Source organism: Eschrichtius robustus, chromosome 17, assembly GCF_028021215.1.
Source record: "Eschrichtius robustus isolate mEscRob2 chromosome 17, mEscRob2.pri, whole genome shotgun sequence".
NCBI classification, from domain to species: domain Eukaryota; kingdom Metazoa; phylum Chordata; class Mammalia; order Artiodactyla; family Eschrichtiidae; genus Eschrichtius; species Eschrichtius robustus.
The window spans coordinates 50,168,049-50,184,354 of NC_090840.1; the positions used below are offsets into that span (position 1 = coordinate 50,168,049).

At 37.2% G+C, this 16,306-nt stretch overlaps 1 protein-coding gene and 1 pseudogene across 1 annotated transcript in view; both read right to left on the reverse strand.

Annotated features, from left to right (window-relative positions):
* Positions 1–16,306, reverse strand: part of RGS22 (regulator of G protein signaling 22) — a 168,269-nt gene that overhangs the window by 134,070 nt on the left and 17,893 nt on the right. The window contains exon 4 of the mRNA XM_068525488.1: positions 10,774–10,995. Within this exon, the coding sequence (XP_068381589.1) occupies positions 10,774–10,995 (222 nt within the window). The remainder of the gene's footprint in view (positions 1–10,773; positions 10,996–16,306) is intronic.
* On the reverse strand, positions 4,851–5,900 carry LOC137751334 (growth hormone-inducible transmembrane protein pseudogene; annotated as a pseudogene).

Consider the following 16,306-nt stretch of genomic DNA (forward strand, 5'->3'; position numbering starts at 1 on the left):
ATGATATGATACTATACATAGAGAATCCTAAAGATGGCACCAGAAAACTACTGGAGCTAATCAATGAATTTGGTAAAGTTGCAGGATACAAAATTAATGCACAGAAATCTCTTGCATTCCTATACACTAATGATGAAAAATCTGAAAGAGAAATTAAGGAAACACTCCCATTTACCATTACAACAAAACGTATAAAATACCTAGGGATAAACCTACCTAGGGAGACAAAAGACCTGTATGTAGAAAAGTATAAGACACTGATGAAAGAAATTAAAGATGATACCAACAGATGGAGATATATACCATGTTCTTGGATTGGAAGAATCAATATTTTGAAAATGACTATACTACCCAAAGCAATCTACAGATTCAATGCAATCCCTATCAAATTACCAATGGCATTTTTTACAGAACTAGAACAAACAGTCTTAAAATTTGCATGGAGACACAAAAGACCCCAAATAGCCAAAGCAGTCTTGATGGAAAAAAACGGAGCTGGAGGAATCAGACTCCCTGACTTCAGAGTATAATACAAAGCTACAGTCATCAAGACAATATGGTACTGGCCCCAAAACAGAGACATAGATCAATGCAACAAGATAGAAAGCCCAGGGATAAACCCACGCACCTATGGTCAACTAATCTATGACAAAGGTGGCAAGGATATACAATGGAGAAAAGACAGTCTCTTCAGTAAGTGGTGCCAGGAAAACTGGACAGCTACATGTAAAAGAATGAAATTAGAACACTCCCTAACACCATACACAAAAGTAAACTCAAAATGGATTCAAGACCTAAATGTAAGATCGGACACTATAAAACTCTTAGAGGAAAACATAGGCAGAACATTCTATGCCATAAATCACAGCAAGATCTTTTTTGATCCACCTCCTAGAGTAATGGAAATAAAAACAAAAATAAACAAATGGGACCTAATGAAACTTGAAAGCTTTTGCACAGCAAAGGAAACCATTAACAAGACGAAAAGACAACCCTCAGAATGGGAGAAAATATTTGCAAATGAATCAACGGACAAAGGGTTAATCTCCAAAATATATAAACAGCTCATGCAGCTCAATATTAAAAAAACAAACAACCCAATCCAAAAATGGGCAGAAGACCTAAATAGACATTTCTCCAAAGAAGACATACAGATGTCCAAGAAGCACATGAAAAGCTGCTCAACATCACTGATTATTAGAGAAATGCAAATCAAAACTACAATGTGGTATCACCCCACACCAGTTAGAATGGGCATCATCAGAAAATCTACAAACAATAAATGCTGGAGAGGGTGTGGAGAAAAGGGAACCCTCTTGCACTGTTGGTGGGAATGTAAATTGATACAGCCACTATGGAGAACAGTATGGAGGTTCCTTAAAAATAGAATCACCATATGATCCAGCAATCCCACTACTGGGCATATACTCAGAGAAAACCATAATTGAAAAATACACATGTACCCCAATGTTCACTGCAGCGCTATTTACAATAGGCAGGTCATGGAAGCAACCTAAATGCCCATCGACAGACGAATGGATAAAGAAGGTGTGGTTTATATATACAATGGAATATTACTCAGCCATAAAAAGGAACGAAATTGGGTCATGTGTTGAGACGTGGATGGATCTAGAGACTGTCATACAGAGTGAAGTAAGTCAGAAAGAGAAAACGATATATTGTATATTAACACATATATGTGGAACCTAGAAAAATGGTACAGATGGACCAGTTGCAGGGCAGAAACTGAGACACAGATGTAGAGAACAAACGTATGGAAACCAAGGGGGGAAAGCGGCGGGGTGGTGGTGGTGGTGTGACGAATTGGGCGATTGGGATTGACACGTATACACTGATGTGTATAAAACTGATGACTAATAAGAAACTGCTGTATAAAAAAATAACTTAAATAAAATTCAAAAAAAAAAAAAAAACATAAAGTCAAACAGAGGCGAGAGAGGAATATGTTCCAAAAAAGGGAACAAGCTAAAACTCCAGGAAAAAAAAAAAAAGCTTAATGAAATGGAGATAAGAAAGGTACCTGATAAATAGTTCAAAGTAATAATAATAAAGGTGCTCGCTAAACTTGGAAGAAGAATGGAGAAATACAGTGAGAACTTTAACAGAGTTAGAAAATATAAGAAAGAACCAATCAGAGCTGAAGTATACAATAACTGAAATGAGAAATACACTAGAGGGGATTGATAGCAAAATAGATGATATGGAAGAAGAGATCAGCGATCTGGAAGACAGAATGGTGGATATCACCCAATCAGAAGAGAAAAAAAGTGTTTTTTTTTTTTAAATGAGGATAGTTTATGGGACCTCTGAGACAACATCAGGCATACTAAAATTTGTAGATGTCTCAGAAGGAAGAGAGAGAGAGAAAGGGGCAAAAACTTATTTGAAGAAATAATGGCTGAAATCTTCCCTAACCTGGAGAAGGACATAGATATCCAGAACCAGGAAGCACAGAGAGTCCCAAAGAAGAAGAACCCAAAGAGATTCACAGCAAAACATATCATAATTAAAATGGCAATATTAAAGATAAAGGAAGAATTTTAAAGGCAGCAAGAGAAAAATAACTAGTCACATACAAGGGAACTTCCATAAGACTACAAGCTTATTTTTCAGCAGTACCTTTTCAGGACAGAAGAGAGTGGCATAATATATTAAAAGGCTGAAAAAATAAAAACTTACAAACACAAATGTTCTACTTGGCAAGATTATCGTTCAGAATTAAAGGAGAGATAAAGTTTCTAAGAGAAGCAAAAGATAAAGGAGTTCATCATTTCTAAACCACCCTTACGAGAAATGTTAAAGGATCTTCTTTAAGTGGAAAAGAAAAGGCCATAAATAGAAATAAGAAAATACTTGAAAGAAAAAAATTACACTGGTAAAGGCAAAAATTATATATAGTAAAGGCAATATCAGCTACTTAAAAAGCTAGTATGATGCCTAAAAGATAAAAGTAGTAAAATCAACTATAACTACAATAAAATAAAAAGGTGTAAAATATGATGTCAAAAACATAAAACATGGGGGAGTAGGAACAATGTGATGCTTTTAGAATGCATTTGAACTTAAGCAACTATCAACTTAAAATAAACTGCCATGTATAGATAGGTTATATTCATGAACCTCATGGGAATCACAAACAAAAACCTATGATAAATACACAAAAAATAAAGATAAAACAACCCAAGCATAACACCAAAGAAAGCCATCAAGTCACAAAGGAAGAGAGCAAGAGAGAAGAAAGGAACAAAGAAGAACTACAAAAAGAACCAGAAAAAAATTAATAAGTACATACCTATCAATAATGACTTTAAATGTAAACAAACTACATGCTCCAATCAAAAGACATGGGGTGGCTGAATGGATAAAAAAACAAGACCCATCTATGTGCTGCCTACAAGAGATTCACTTCAGATCTAAAGACACACACAGACCGAAAGTTAAAATGATGGAAAAGATATTCCATACAAATGGAAACCAAAAGAAAGCTGGGATAACAATACTCATATCAGATAAAATAGACTTTATTTTTTTTAATCTGGCCAGAACCTTTATTATTTCAGAAATAAGCATCCTATGTAACTTGAAGTGGTTAGAATAGTTATTTATGGATTACTGTAATAAATATTTGTCAAAACACCAACTATCTCAATAATCATACACTTATTTCATTCATAAGAACTTCCAAAAATAACTCTTCCGTATCAAAAAATTTACAAATGTCACAAGAGAGTTAAATAATGGTCTGTGGAGGAGAGAAGAAAAATTCTGCTAGGGGAAACTCTAATGAAGCATTTTCTCCATTACATTTTTGATTGATATAGTTCATGAAAGAAGCCTCACTTTGCCTTCCTTTTTTTAGTGATCCCTCTGAGAGGGAATGCAAGAAACCAAATCTGAGGGGAAAAACTGTTTTCATAATCTCAAGTGTAAACCACAAACAGGCTTCTCTGATAAAAGCTTGAAAGCCTGAAGAGATGAGAAAGGCAAGCATGTATTCTTTTAAGCATTTCAATAAATTTGTAAAAACATTCAGCAACTAGGCACATGTTGTTTGTACACTTAAAAATGCAACAATTTTCATGCTTTGAATATTTTTTCCTGAGTGTTTTAAGGATATTTTGTTCTAGACGATTCAAAAGTAAGGCTTACACACACACACATAATATATATAACAGGAATTCTCCATATGATTAGCACTGTGGACTCTCCTAACAGTGTCAAACAATGAAAAGCCAAATATGACCACATCTATACTATAAGGAGAGCCTGGAGAATCACCTATGTCTTTGTTTTCTGCTCAACACTTCTGACAAGTTCAGCAGATGTACAGCCATGACTTGTTTCCAAACATCCAGACCCCTTCACTGGCTCACCGCAATTACACGACTGTTAAGTTCTAAGTATTCAAAGAAAGACTGCAGGTGTCCCTTTACTTCTCTCTGGTCCCTTTACCAAACCCCTACATCGCTTATGACATTACTTGTTAATATTCCACATTCCAAATGAAAAATGCAGGTACACAAGTTTGCTAAATTTCACTTAACCAAATAAATTTAATAATAGATAAAATACTTAAATTCCTGCAACACAAAACTTGGTTTTCACATTCATTAGAACATTTTAGAATTACTCAAACATGAGAATTGAAAATGTGTGTGCTATTTGGAAGAGAACTACTGAATTTATTCTCCAAAGGAAAAAGCAGACCTGAAGCATCACGTTACTGGAACACTTGAAACATGCTGACAAGTTCTTATCTTCTAAATTTCCATGAAAGCTGCTTGCACAAACTATTTAAAGAATATCTGCCCCTATTAGACAAGCCAGATATCTGATGTATTAAGGAAGTCAGAAGCTGAGTCACTTCACTTCTTTCTGTTGCCTCCAGTTGCTAGAATACTGGCAACTTGCATAAATATGTTTAAAATGTCCATGTAGATTCCCAGCATCGAATCGATGGGATCATATTTTTTAACTCCATACACTGGTACTACTTCTGCATGCTTGATTACTTTCTGTGTATCATACAGGAGAAACGTGCTGAAAATAACTAATCCACCATAAATTGCCACTGAGTACAGAGTGGCACCAGCCACAGTGGTAGGTGGAAGAAACATAGATCCTAGTGAGGACACAAAGACGACACCCAGGCCCACACCCAGGGGTGCTGCCATGTTCAAAAACTTCTCATTGGGCACACACATAGCCATGGTGGAGAGGCCTCCCACAATGCCAGCTGTGTACCATACAGCTCTGACAAGAGGCCCCCCTAATATCATCAGAAGAGCCACCACTGCACCCATCACACCAGAATGTAGTAACCAAGCAAGATGCTTTGGGCCTGGGCTCCGTACCAGCATTCCAGCTTCAATCATGCGTGCAAAGGTTGCAACAGTTGTCACCCAACAGCCTCTCATCATGAAGTTCATGAGAGCAGGAGTTCTGCTCACTGCCAGGGCAGACAAAGCTGTTATGCCAATACTTCCTGCTAAGTACATATAGGTGGAATGAATTCTATCCTGCACATACTGAGGCCAAATTACAGCTTTTTCAATAGCTCCAATCTCATTAGACAATGGCATTCCCAAGCCATAGGAGCACAAAGCTCCAAGACCAACTGCAGCAATAAACCATCTTTCCATCTGATCAATATAAAATATTTTTTCCAATGATTGTTCCAAAGCTGTCTCCTTGAGTTCTTGGCTAGTTTTCCCATGCCGAATTCCAATTCTTGTCTTGGTGGCGTATTCCCTGCTGGGTGTTAAGAGCCACTGATTCTTTGTGATGGAATTCTTCACAGTAGGGGAGGCCTTGGTGAAACCTTGGTGGAAAACCCTGGAAGGTAGTTTCTGGAGACACAGAAGTCTTGTGGCCAGCATGGTGGTGCACCAGGTTTACCAAGCAGATCTGAAATGCTCAGTCCCTTGTCACCTCAAGCATGCAGTTCCCCTACTGGGCCGGCGAAACACAGCCACGCACATCTCCCGCGTCCTCCGCCCACCTCTTACTGACTGCGCATGCCTAAAATAGACTTTAAAACAAACAATGTAACAAAAGACAAAGGAAGGCATTACATAATGATAAAAAGGTCAATCCAAGAAAAGGATATAACATTCATAAATATTTAAGCACCAACATAGGAGCATCTAAGTATATAAAGCAAATATTAACACACACAAAGGGAGAAATAGACAGTAACACAATAATAGTAGGGGACTTTTGTGACCAACATACATCAACAGACAGATCATGCAGACAGAAAATCAGTAAGAAAACATTGGCTTTAAATGACACAGTAGACCTGATACACCTAATAGACAGATACAGAACATTCCACCCAAAAATTTCATAATACACATTTTTTTTCAAGTACACATGGAACATTACTCAGGATAGCTCACATGTTAAGCCACAAAACAAGTCTCAATAAATTTAAGAAGACTGAAATCATATCAATCATCTTTTCTGACCACAATGGTATGAAACTAGACATCAAGTACAAGAAGAAAACTGGAAAAGACACAAACATGGAGAGACCAAATAACATGCTACTAAACCACCAATGGATCAGTGAAGAAATCAAAGAGGAAATAAAAAATACCCTGAAACAAATGAAAATGAAAACACAGCTTTCCAAAGTCTATGGGACATAGTAAAAGCAGTTCTAAGAGGGAAGTTCATGGTGATACAGGCCTTCCTCAAGAAATAAGAAAAATCTCAAATAAGCAATGTATCTTTACAGCTAAAGGAACTAGATAAAGAAGAAAAATGATGCCCAAAGTTAGTACAAGGAAGAAAATAATAAATATCAGAGCAGGAATACATGAAATAGAGACTTAAAAGAAAGAAAAGATCAATGAAGAGCTAGTTCTTTGAAAAGATAAACAAAATTGATAAACCTTTACCCAGACTCATCACGAAATAAGAGAGATCCCAAATAAATAAAATCAGAAATGAAAGAGAAGTTACAACAAATATCACAGAAATACAAAGAATCATAAGAGACTAGTACAAACAATTATTTGTCAGTAAACTGGACAACCTAGAAGAGATGGATAAATTCCTAAAAACATACAATCTTCTAAGACTCCATCATGAAGAAATAGAAAATCTTAACAGACAAATTACCAATAATGAAATTGAATTAGTAATAAAAAAAAAAACACCTCCCAACAAACAAAAGTCCAACACCAGAAGGCTTCACAGGGGAATTCTACCAAACATTTTAAAAAGAGTTAACACCTATCCTTCTCAAACTATTACAAAAAATTGAAGAGGAAGGAACACTTCCAAACTCATCCAACAAGGCCAGCATTACCCTGATACCAAAATCAAAGACACTACAAAAAAAGGAAAAGAAAATTACAGGCCAATATAGCTGATGAACAAAGATGCAAAAATCCCCAATAAAACATAGAGGGTAAATTCAATAACACATTAAAAGAATCATAAATCAGATGAAGTGGGATTTATCCCAGGGATGCAAGGATGGTTCAATATCGACAAATAAATGTGATATACCATATTAACAAATGAATAAAAATCATATGATCATCTCAATAGATGCAGAAAAAGCATTTGACAAAATTCAACATCCATTTATGATAAAAAAAAGGAAACTCTCAACAAAGTGGGCACAGAGGGAACATACCTTAACATAATAAAGGCCATATGACAAACCCACAGCTAACATCATACTCAATGGTGAAATTTTTCCTCTAAGATCAGGAACAAGACAAGGATACCCACTCTTGCCACTTTTATTCAACATAATATTGGAACTCCTAGCCACAGCAACCAGACAAGCAAAAGAAATAAAAGACATCCAAACTGGAAAAAAAGAAGTAAAATGGTCACTATTTGCAGATGACATGATACTATATATAGAAGACCCTAAAGACTCTGCCAAAAATTATTAGAACAAATAAATTCAGTAAAGTTGCAGGGTACAAAATTAATATACAGAAATATGTTGCATTTCTATACTCTAATAATGAACTACCAGAAAGAAAAATTAAGTAAACAATCACATTTATAACTGCATCAAAAAGAATAAAATACATAGGAATAAATTTAACTAAGGAGGTGAAAGACCTGTACTCTGAAAACTATAAGATATTGATGAAAGAAATTAAAGATGAACAAATAAATGGAAAGATATACCATGCTTGTGGATGGGAAGAATTAATATTGTTAACATGTACATACTACCCAAAGCATTCTATAGATTCAAAGTAATCCCTAGCAAAACACCCATGGCACTTTCCCCAGAACTAGAATAATCCTATAATTTGTATGAAACCACAAAAGACCCCAAACATCGAAAGCAATCTTAAGAAAGAAGAACAGGGCTTCCCTGGTGGTGCAGTGGTTGAGAATCCGCCTGTCAGTGCAGGGGACATGGGTTTGATCCCTGGTCCAGGAAGATCCCGCATGCCGCGGAGCAACTAAGCCTGTGTGCCACAACTACTGAGCCTGCGCTCTAGAGCCCGCGAGCCACAACTACTGAGCCCACGTGCCACAACTACTGAAGGCCGCGTGCCTAGAGCTCATGCTCCGCAACAAGAGAAGCCACCAGAATGAAAAGCCCGCAAACCACAACAAAGAGTAGCCCCCACTCGACACAACCAGAGAAAAACCCGCACGCAGCAACGAAGACCCAATGCAACCAGAAAAAATAAATAAATAAATAAAATAATAAAATAAATAAATTTTAAAAAAAAAGAATAACAAAGCAGGAGGTATTACGTTCCCTGATTTCAAACTATACTACAAAGCTACAGTAATCCAAACAGGATGGTATTGTCACAAAAACAAACATATAGATCAATGGAACAGAATAGGGAGCCCAGAAATAAACCCATACTTATGTGGTCAATTAATCTATGACAAAGGAGGCAAGACTATACCATGGGGAAAAGACAGTCCCTTCAATAAATGGTGTTGAGAAAACTGGACAACTATATGCAAAAGAATGAAACTAGACCACTTTCTTACACCATATACAAAAATAAACTCAAAATGGATTAAGGACTTAAATGTAAGACCCAAAAGCATAAAACTCATAAAAGAAAACATAGGCAATATGCTCTCTGAAACTGGTCTTAGCAATATATATTTTTTTTGGATCTGTCACCTCAGGCAAGGGCAGCAAAAGCAAAAGTAAACAAATGGGACTACATCAAACTGAAAAGTTTTGCACAGCAAAAGAAACCATCAACAAAGCAAAAAGTCAACTTACTGAATGAGAGAAGATATCTGCAAATGATACATCTGATAATGGATTAATATCCAAATTATATGAAGAACTCATAAAACTCAACAACAAAAAAATCCAATTGAAAAAATTGGCTAAGGACCTTAATAGACATTTTTCCAGAGAAGACATACAGATGTCCAACAGGCACATGAAAAGATGCTCAAGATCACTAACTGGATGGGAAATGCAAATCAAAACCACAATGAGATATCACCTCACACCTGTCAGAACAGCTATTATCAAAAAAGACAACAAATAAAGTGTTGGCGAGGATGTGGAGAAAAAGGAACTCTCGTGCACTGTAAATTGGTACAACCACTATGGAAAACAGGATGGAGTTTCCTCAAAGGATTAAAACTAGAACTACCATATGATCCAGCAGTTCCACCTCTAGGGGCGGGGGAATGGGCAAAATAGGTAAAGGGAATTAAGCGATACAAACTTCCAATTATAAGTCTCAGGGATGCAAAGTATAGCATAGGGAACACACTTAATAATATTGTAATAACTTTGTATAGTGACAGATGGTAACTAGACTTATTGTGGTTTTCATTTCACAATGTATAAAAATATCAAATCACTGTGTTGTACACCTGAAACTAATATAATAATTAAAAGACAGAAATCTCAATTCCCAAATGCTTGATAGGATAGAACTCAAATGAAATAAATTCACTGCACAGGCATAACTTGTTTTATTGTGCTTTGCTTTATTGTGCCTCACGGATACTGTGTTTTTTACAAACTGAAGGTTAGTGGCATCCCTGTGGCAGGCGAGTCTATCAGCACCATTCTTCCCACAGTATTTGCTCACTTCAGGTCTCTGTGTCACATTTTGGTAATTCTTGCAATATTTCAAACATTTTCATTATTATTACATTTGTTATGGTGATCTGTGATCAGTTATCTTTGATGTTACTACTATGACTTGCTGAAGGCTCAGATGATGGTTAGTGTTTTTTACCGAGAAAGTATTTTTTAAATTAAGGTATGTACATTGTTTTTTTAAGACACAATGCTATGGTACACTTAATAGACTACAAAGTCGTGTAAACATAATTTTTATATGCACTGGGAAACCAAAATAATTGTATGACTTGCTTTATCATGATATTCACTTTGTTGTGGTGGTCTGGAGCCAAACGTGCAATATCTCCAAGGTATGCCTGTATACCCACACTTTCTAGAATGCATCCAAACTGTAAAGCATACATACATTTATACTGCCCCAAATTAAACTTATTTTCTAAATATTCAAAGTAAATTACATGAACCTTCTCATATTGATAATCAAATATCAACAAACTGCTAGACTAAACTGGCCATTTGATATGAATAAGATGATATAGTAACTAACAAATACTTTGTGCAAGTACAATAAAATTTAATAGATACAGTTACACTTCAGAAAGGGAAGCCCAAGGAACCTGATGTTAATCTCACTTAATGCTTTATCTATCTAGCAAGATATAAACTCAAATATACTTTCTTACCATGATATTGTAGTTGACATTAATGGTCTCATCTTCATAAGGGGCATTCACTTGAACAGGTTTAACATCACTCTTTCCTTTTCTTACAACATCATAGATGGGATTTCGAGGTTGCTGGTTTAAGAGAATTTTTTTCAGTTGCTTTTCCAGAAGTTGTGGAGCATTGTTAACTACTTCAAAAACTCCATAGTCCACATTAAATCTAATTGCCTCTGAAAAGGTCTGCAAAATAAATTTGTGGAAATACGTCTTACAATTTTAAAAACCAGAAACTCACTGTCTCCAAGAAGACTTGATACTTAATGTATGCATATATATATATACTTACACAAAGTTTTGTATTCTTAATCATTACCTCTTTCCTTTTAGAAGCTTAGAAATCTCTTGACTACAGGTAAGGGAACCCACTGAATCCTTCTTTTCCAAATGTACTTAAGCCATGAGATAAGTGTCAGGTATATTATGGCAGAAAGTCCTTTTGCATAAACCTCTTATCTCTGTGCTTCTTTGGAACTGGAAAGAAATACACACCTGGTCTCTATGAAGCAATGTTATTCTCTTAGAAGGGGGTGGATTACTAGGGAAGAATGAGTAAAGTAAGAAGAAATAACACTCCTGTTGTCTCTTTCATCCCCAGGAGCCATGAAAGCTAAGTCTCCCTTGCCCAAAAGGAGAAAATTAAGTACAATGTGTTCTTCATTTAAGCCTATTTCAACACCGTTCCATTCACTGTGACCAAAAAAAGGAGAGAGAGTGAAAGACAGTATTTCTGAGCTTTTCTCAGTAATTACTAAATGCTGCCAACTTTTATTTAAAGTCAGTCAGTTAATATACAACAGTCAGGAGTCTTGAGTTTGAATACCAGCTTGCCAGTAAGTAGCTCTGTGACTTTGGGTAAATCACTAACATGTTTGGGGCCTCTATCTCCATAGCAAGTATACGGTAGATTGGCTGTGTCTTTTCTCATTTTGCCCTCCAAATTCAGAATCAGGTCCCTTTTCCAGAATATTAATTTATTTTAGGATTCCTTCAGCAAACTGCATACTCATGTGGATTAATTTATATATATTTAGCCAGGTAGTAGAAGACATTAAGCCCTTCCCCTTGGATCAGTAAGGGTACTAGGGAGAGCATCAATTCTTCCAAGTTTTACTAACAGATTGCTAGATATGCTAGATGTACTATAGTTAAAATTTAATAAATGGCAGGATGTTACAAAATTGGAGTTAGAAATATATGTGTATATGTATAAATACCTATTATGTGTTTGTGTGTGTATATGTGGGTGTGTATATATATATATACACACACATATATTTTTTAATAAAGACTCATCCTACAGTAAGATGGCGTCTTAGGAAGATCCTGAATATGCCTCCTCCAACGGACACACTGAGTCCACAGCTACATATGGAACAATTTCCTCATAAAGAAGCCAAAAGGCTGGCTGAGTGATGACTACACACTGGGCAAACAAGATGCAAACCACATCAAACAGGTAGGAGAAGCTGGGATACAACCTCGTCATAAACCCCACCCCTGGTGCAGTGACCCTGCGAGGCAACTCGAAACCCAGAGCTTCTCCATGAGTAGCAAAGGGTTCGAACCCCACATCAGGCATCCCAACTTTAAAGACCTGCGCGTGAGAGGCGAGCCCCTGATTTTGAAAATCAACAGGGCTCACATCCCAAGACATGAACTGAGATGTGAGACAAGGGAAAGGGGTCCTACAGTCAGCACATAAGGTGAAATCATATTTAGTCAAAACTATCCCTTGAAATCCTTGAAAACACTTAGTATCGTGTTGTTCTATCTTTCAAGAAGTTTATCACAGTCAATTTTTCCTCTGACATTGAAATGTGTCACTACTTTATTTAGGGACCAGATAAAGTGGTGGGCTTGTGTTTAAAGCTCATGTTATACAAAAATATGTATGTTTACCACGAGAATCACCCTCAGCATGAGAAGATGACTACACTAAGAGGCAAGAGGGAGAAGAGCCACTGAGGGAGTGGCAGATTCTCATCTTCCATCTCACACGCTCTCTAGGATGTTCACAGACTGGTCTATGTGTGTTTGTGGACTGGTAAACAGTCACCCTCACTCTTTAAATCACCCTCGCTCACTCTGCAGAGCACGAATAATTCATTTTGAGTAACAACCCGTGTATAAGGCAAGTCCACTTTAACCCACAGTAACTACAATAGAAGTATATACAAACTAGAGTGATGGCACAGAAGGATTTGTTAACTATCTTTAGGAAATTCAGGAAGTTGTATAGAGAAAGCTGAGTCTGGAAGAATAAACGGGCAGTCTCAACAGCCAGATGAGGGAGAGAAGGGAATTCAGCAAAAGAAATAGCAAGTGTATCGAGATACATGCACCGACAATAGACAAGGAGCACCAGACAGCAGGGCGCTTTTGAGGACCTGGAAGCAGTTTGACGGTGCTGAAGCTTAATATTCGAGGGGAGAATAACGAGATGGAAGCCTGGAGAGAAAGGCAGAGGACAAGTTCACCAAGGACTTGCTATTGATGCCATAACTCTCAACTTACTCTCTCAAATCAGTGACTCTCAGAGGGTGTCCCTGGACCAGCTGCATCAGCATCACCTAGGAACCTGTTAGAAATGCAGATTCTTGGGCCTCACCCCATAATCAGAAACTCTGAGGGTGGGTCCCAGTAGTCTGTGTTTAACAAGCCCTCAGGTGATTCTGATGCATGCTCAAGTTTGAGAATCATTGCTTTAGAATGACAGGGAGCCACTGCAGAGTTTTTAGCTGGGGGGAGACAGAATCCAGGTTAAGCAAACTTCAAAGCCCACATTCTGTTTCCTACTTCATGCTGACTTTCATGCGTGTTCACATACATGGAGGGGCTGGCCATCTATGGTCTATACCATCTATGGTCTATAGGAGAAAGAACCCTGGGCTTTATTCTCCCAAGTCCTGTTGTCTGCTTAAGAAGAATCTCTCTCACACGTCATGTCCTCTTGTTTTTACCGTTTCTAAGCTCATCTACAAAATTCCTCAAATTAGTTTAGTACGTGACAATAAAAGACACGTAAAGTGGGGGAGACAGAAATGAACGATGGAGGAAGACTTTCCCGCAGAAAGCTGAGTAGGCTGATTTAGAGAACACTCAGCTTTTAATCATATGATAGGAAAAATCTTCAGTGTGAGCCTCAAACCCAATCCTCTGCAAGCTGTTACAGACTGCTCTTTCCCTTACTTAATTTTCTTATTTCAAGGGTATCATTTTCCAAATGTTCTAAAACGAATTGACCTGAAGGTGGTGAAAGCTAACTTTGTAGTACCAGTCATCCATGTGCGAAAAATATTTTCACAGAAAAAGCAAGTGCATGAAAATATTTTTACCACAATAAATTGCTGGTTCCACATTTCTTTGAAAAGAGGAGGAAAAAAAAACCTGTGAATAATTAGTGATGTGCTTTAACTGCCAGCCCAGCACCACTGAAACTTACCGGGTGCCAAATTATTTAGCTGAACAGTATTTAAATTAAAAACTAATGACTAGGTTAATTTAATACACGTTCATCTCTGCTCCAACTGTGTCTCTACTAATTGAGTTCCAAAGCTATATTTTAAACATGCATCTTAGTCAGCGAATGAGAAACATCTGACAACTTGAATATAACAAGTCAGTTACCAATAACAACTTCTTTTAATCTAAGCTTTATTGTCATTTTAGATGCTTAACCATAAACTATTTACTGGACATATTCACCAGTGGGATGGAAGGAATAATGTGCCACATAAAATGCAGAGAAAATATCATTAGTTAATAAAATGAGTTACATTAGGTAATTTGAGTGCTTTATGTTTGAGCTACAAGGCTTATCAAAACACCCATAGGAACAAATGCTGAACTAAGCAGTACTACCTAGGGCTCCAACAACACCTTTAAAAATCAGTCTCTGAGTATTTAAATCTTGGCAGGGGAAGACCCAAGTCCTTCATCCCCACTTCATCCCACCCATTCCCCAAATCCATACTCTCTCTCCTTCTCTCTCGCTCTCCCCTTACCCAACAATCTAACATGTACCTCCTTCATAAAGCTGCAAGAAATTATAATAGTTTACAGATTTTTAAAAAGTGTGGAGAATCATTCCAAAAAGAGAAGTTATGGTAAAATTCCAAAGGCACATAGCTAAGCATGGTCTGGCAAACACATGACATACCTATCCTTGCAAGGAGGGTAGAGAATAGGCCACCCCTTCAGCTTCTGCAAACCATAAATGTCACAAACATTCTAAACCACCCACAGAGGACCAACCTAAATCTGTATGTGGGCTCATCTACTCAATCCCACAATAGTCACTGAGCATAATACACACAAAGCAAAACCAAAAGGGAAAAAAAGTGTTTTCACACTATAGCACAGAAGAAAATTTAATAAGCAAACACTTGTCCATAAAGAGTTGACAGCAAAAAAAAACCCTCCCAGACACCAAATGAAAACAATATCTAAAAGTGAACCTGGCACCAGAACAAACGGAATGAAGTTATGAAAGCTAGGATTTGGAAAGTGCCATAATCATTTATAATAGCAGCAACTGTCCTGGATTCCCCTCATCAAAAAATAACATGGAGGCAGGCTACCAGCCATCAATTTCTGGATCTTACAATGTGTCCCAAGGGTGTAATGGTGTAATGGAAAGAAATGATGTAGGAGACAGAAAGCCTGATTCCTAGGCCCATTTGTGCCACAATCCAGTTATGGGACCTTGGGCATTGCACTACATATGTGAAGGAAATCTCAGAAATCTAGACGACTTAAGAGCTCTTTTAGAGAGAGAATGTTATAACATGTATCTACACTCTTGGGCTTAGGTTGTTGGGCCTTTTTTTTTTGGAGGGTGCAGGTGGTAGAGAAGCGGAGGCAGATTAGAAGGTTTACTTATTTATTTCAAGGATCTTACGTGGAAGACGTAAAAATAAAAAGAAAATCGTCCTCAAGAAGTTTAGGGAGACACAGAAGAAAGGGACCTATCCTGGCCCCAGGAAATTTACGGTGTAACTCCTGAGATTAAGAAATACACGGTTAGAGGAGAAGAAATTAATCAAATTTTCTTTGGCTGAAAAAGTCTTATCTCCCACCCAGTACATATATCCCCTATAAAATATTGCCCCAAATGATTACCTATACCTGAATATCTTCAATCACAGGGAGTTTAGTTCTGCACAAGCCAGCCATTCTATTGTTAGAAAACAATCTTTAAACATTTTTCTTCTAGTGAGTGAAAATCAATTTCCTCATAAATGCTGGCCCTGGTTCTGCCCTCTAGCTTCACAGAATATGTTAACCCTTCTTCCTCAATCAGATCTTCAAATACTTGGAAAGAGCTCTTCATTACAACACTTCTACCCATTCCCAAGCCAGGTTCAACACCGACTCGTCTTTCAACCCTCACTCATCAGACATGGTTTCCAGAGCATCCATTAACTGAGTCTTCCTGAGTCTGGTTTGGCAGAGCAACTCTTAACATACAGCACCAAGAATGCAACACAGT